General features: G+C 39.3%; 1 protein-coding gene across 1 annotated transcript; it reads left to right on the top strand.

Moving 5' to 3' along the window:
* Positions 1–565, top strand: LOAG_16199 (hypothetical protein; the record flags this gene model as incomplete). The annotated part of the gene is made up of 1 exon (XM_003151686.2): positions 1–565. A coding segment is annotated over exon 1 (387 nt), but the record flags the coding sequence as incomplete, so codon positions are not given.
* Positions 566–703: the final 138 nt, after the last annotated feature.

The raw sequence follows: 703 nt of genomic DNA on the forward strand, positions 1-703 counted from the left end.
TCTACAATCTGGTGCGTGTACAACTCAACTCAATTCATCGTGTTTGCATCAACTCAATCCAACTTAACGCTACGACATCTCGCGTTATATCGTTGGCAATAGTGGTCTCCGACATCACCCTCTCAAACGAACCCGAACAATATTCGCTACAAAATTTTGGTGCCCGAGGTGAGGTACGATGACGAGCAGTATTATTGTCAGTATTCAATCAGCAAAAAACAGGTTAGTTTTTCTTCTTAATGAGATAAATTCCCTTGTATTTAAATCCCCGGATCCGAACTCATCATACGAGGAAAGAGAAAACCTTTATACGGCAAGGATCCAAGTACTGGCAGATAAGATTGATAGGATTCAATTATGTATTAAATCACTTAAAGAGGCCTACGAGATGTGGCTCTCATATATTCAAACAATTACCACAAAAAAAAGGGAAGAAAAAGTTTTCGAATCAATCCTAGAAGGGGAACAAGGACTGTTTAGAGTAATACATGAGGGGCAAGAAGCAATAATAACTCTCACAAGGCACAAGAATGAAATCGAGCAAAAATTAGAAGGAATTTTAAAGGTAGTAAGAAAGGAACAAGAAATTATAATTCCTTCTCCCAACCACACAGTCCAGCTCCCCCAACTATCACTACCTACCTTTAATGAAGATCCTAGACAATGGGGCAATTCTGGAGTAGCTTTGATGCTGCTGTCCATT

Source organism: Loa loa (assembly GCF_000183805.2).
Source record: "Loa loa unplaced genomic scaffold supercont3.4702, whole genome shotgun sequence".
In the NCBI taxonomy this organism is placed as follows: domain Eukaryota; kingdom Metazoa; phylum Nematoda; class Chromadorea; order Rhabditida; family Onchocercidae; genus Loa; species Loa loa.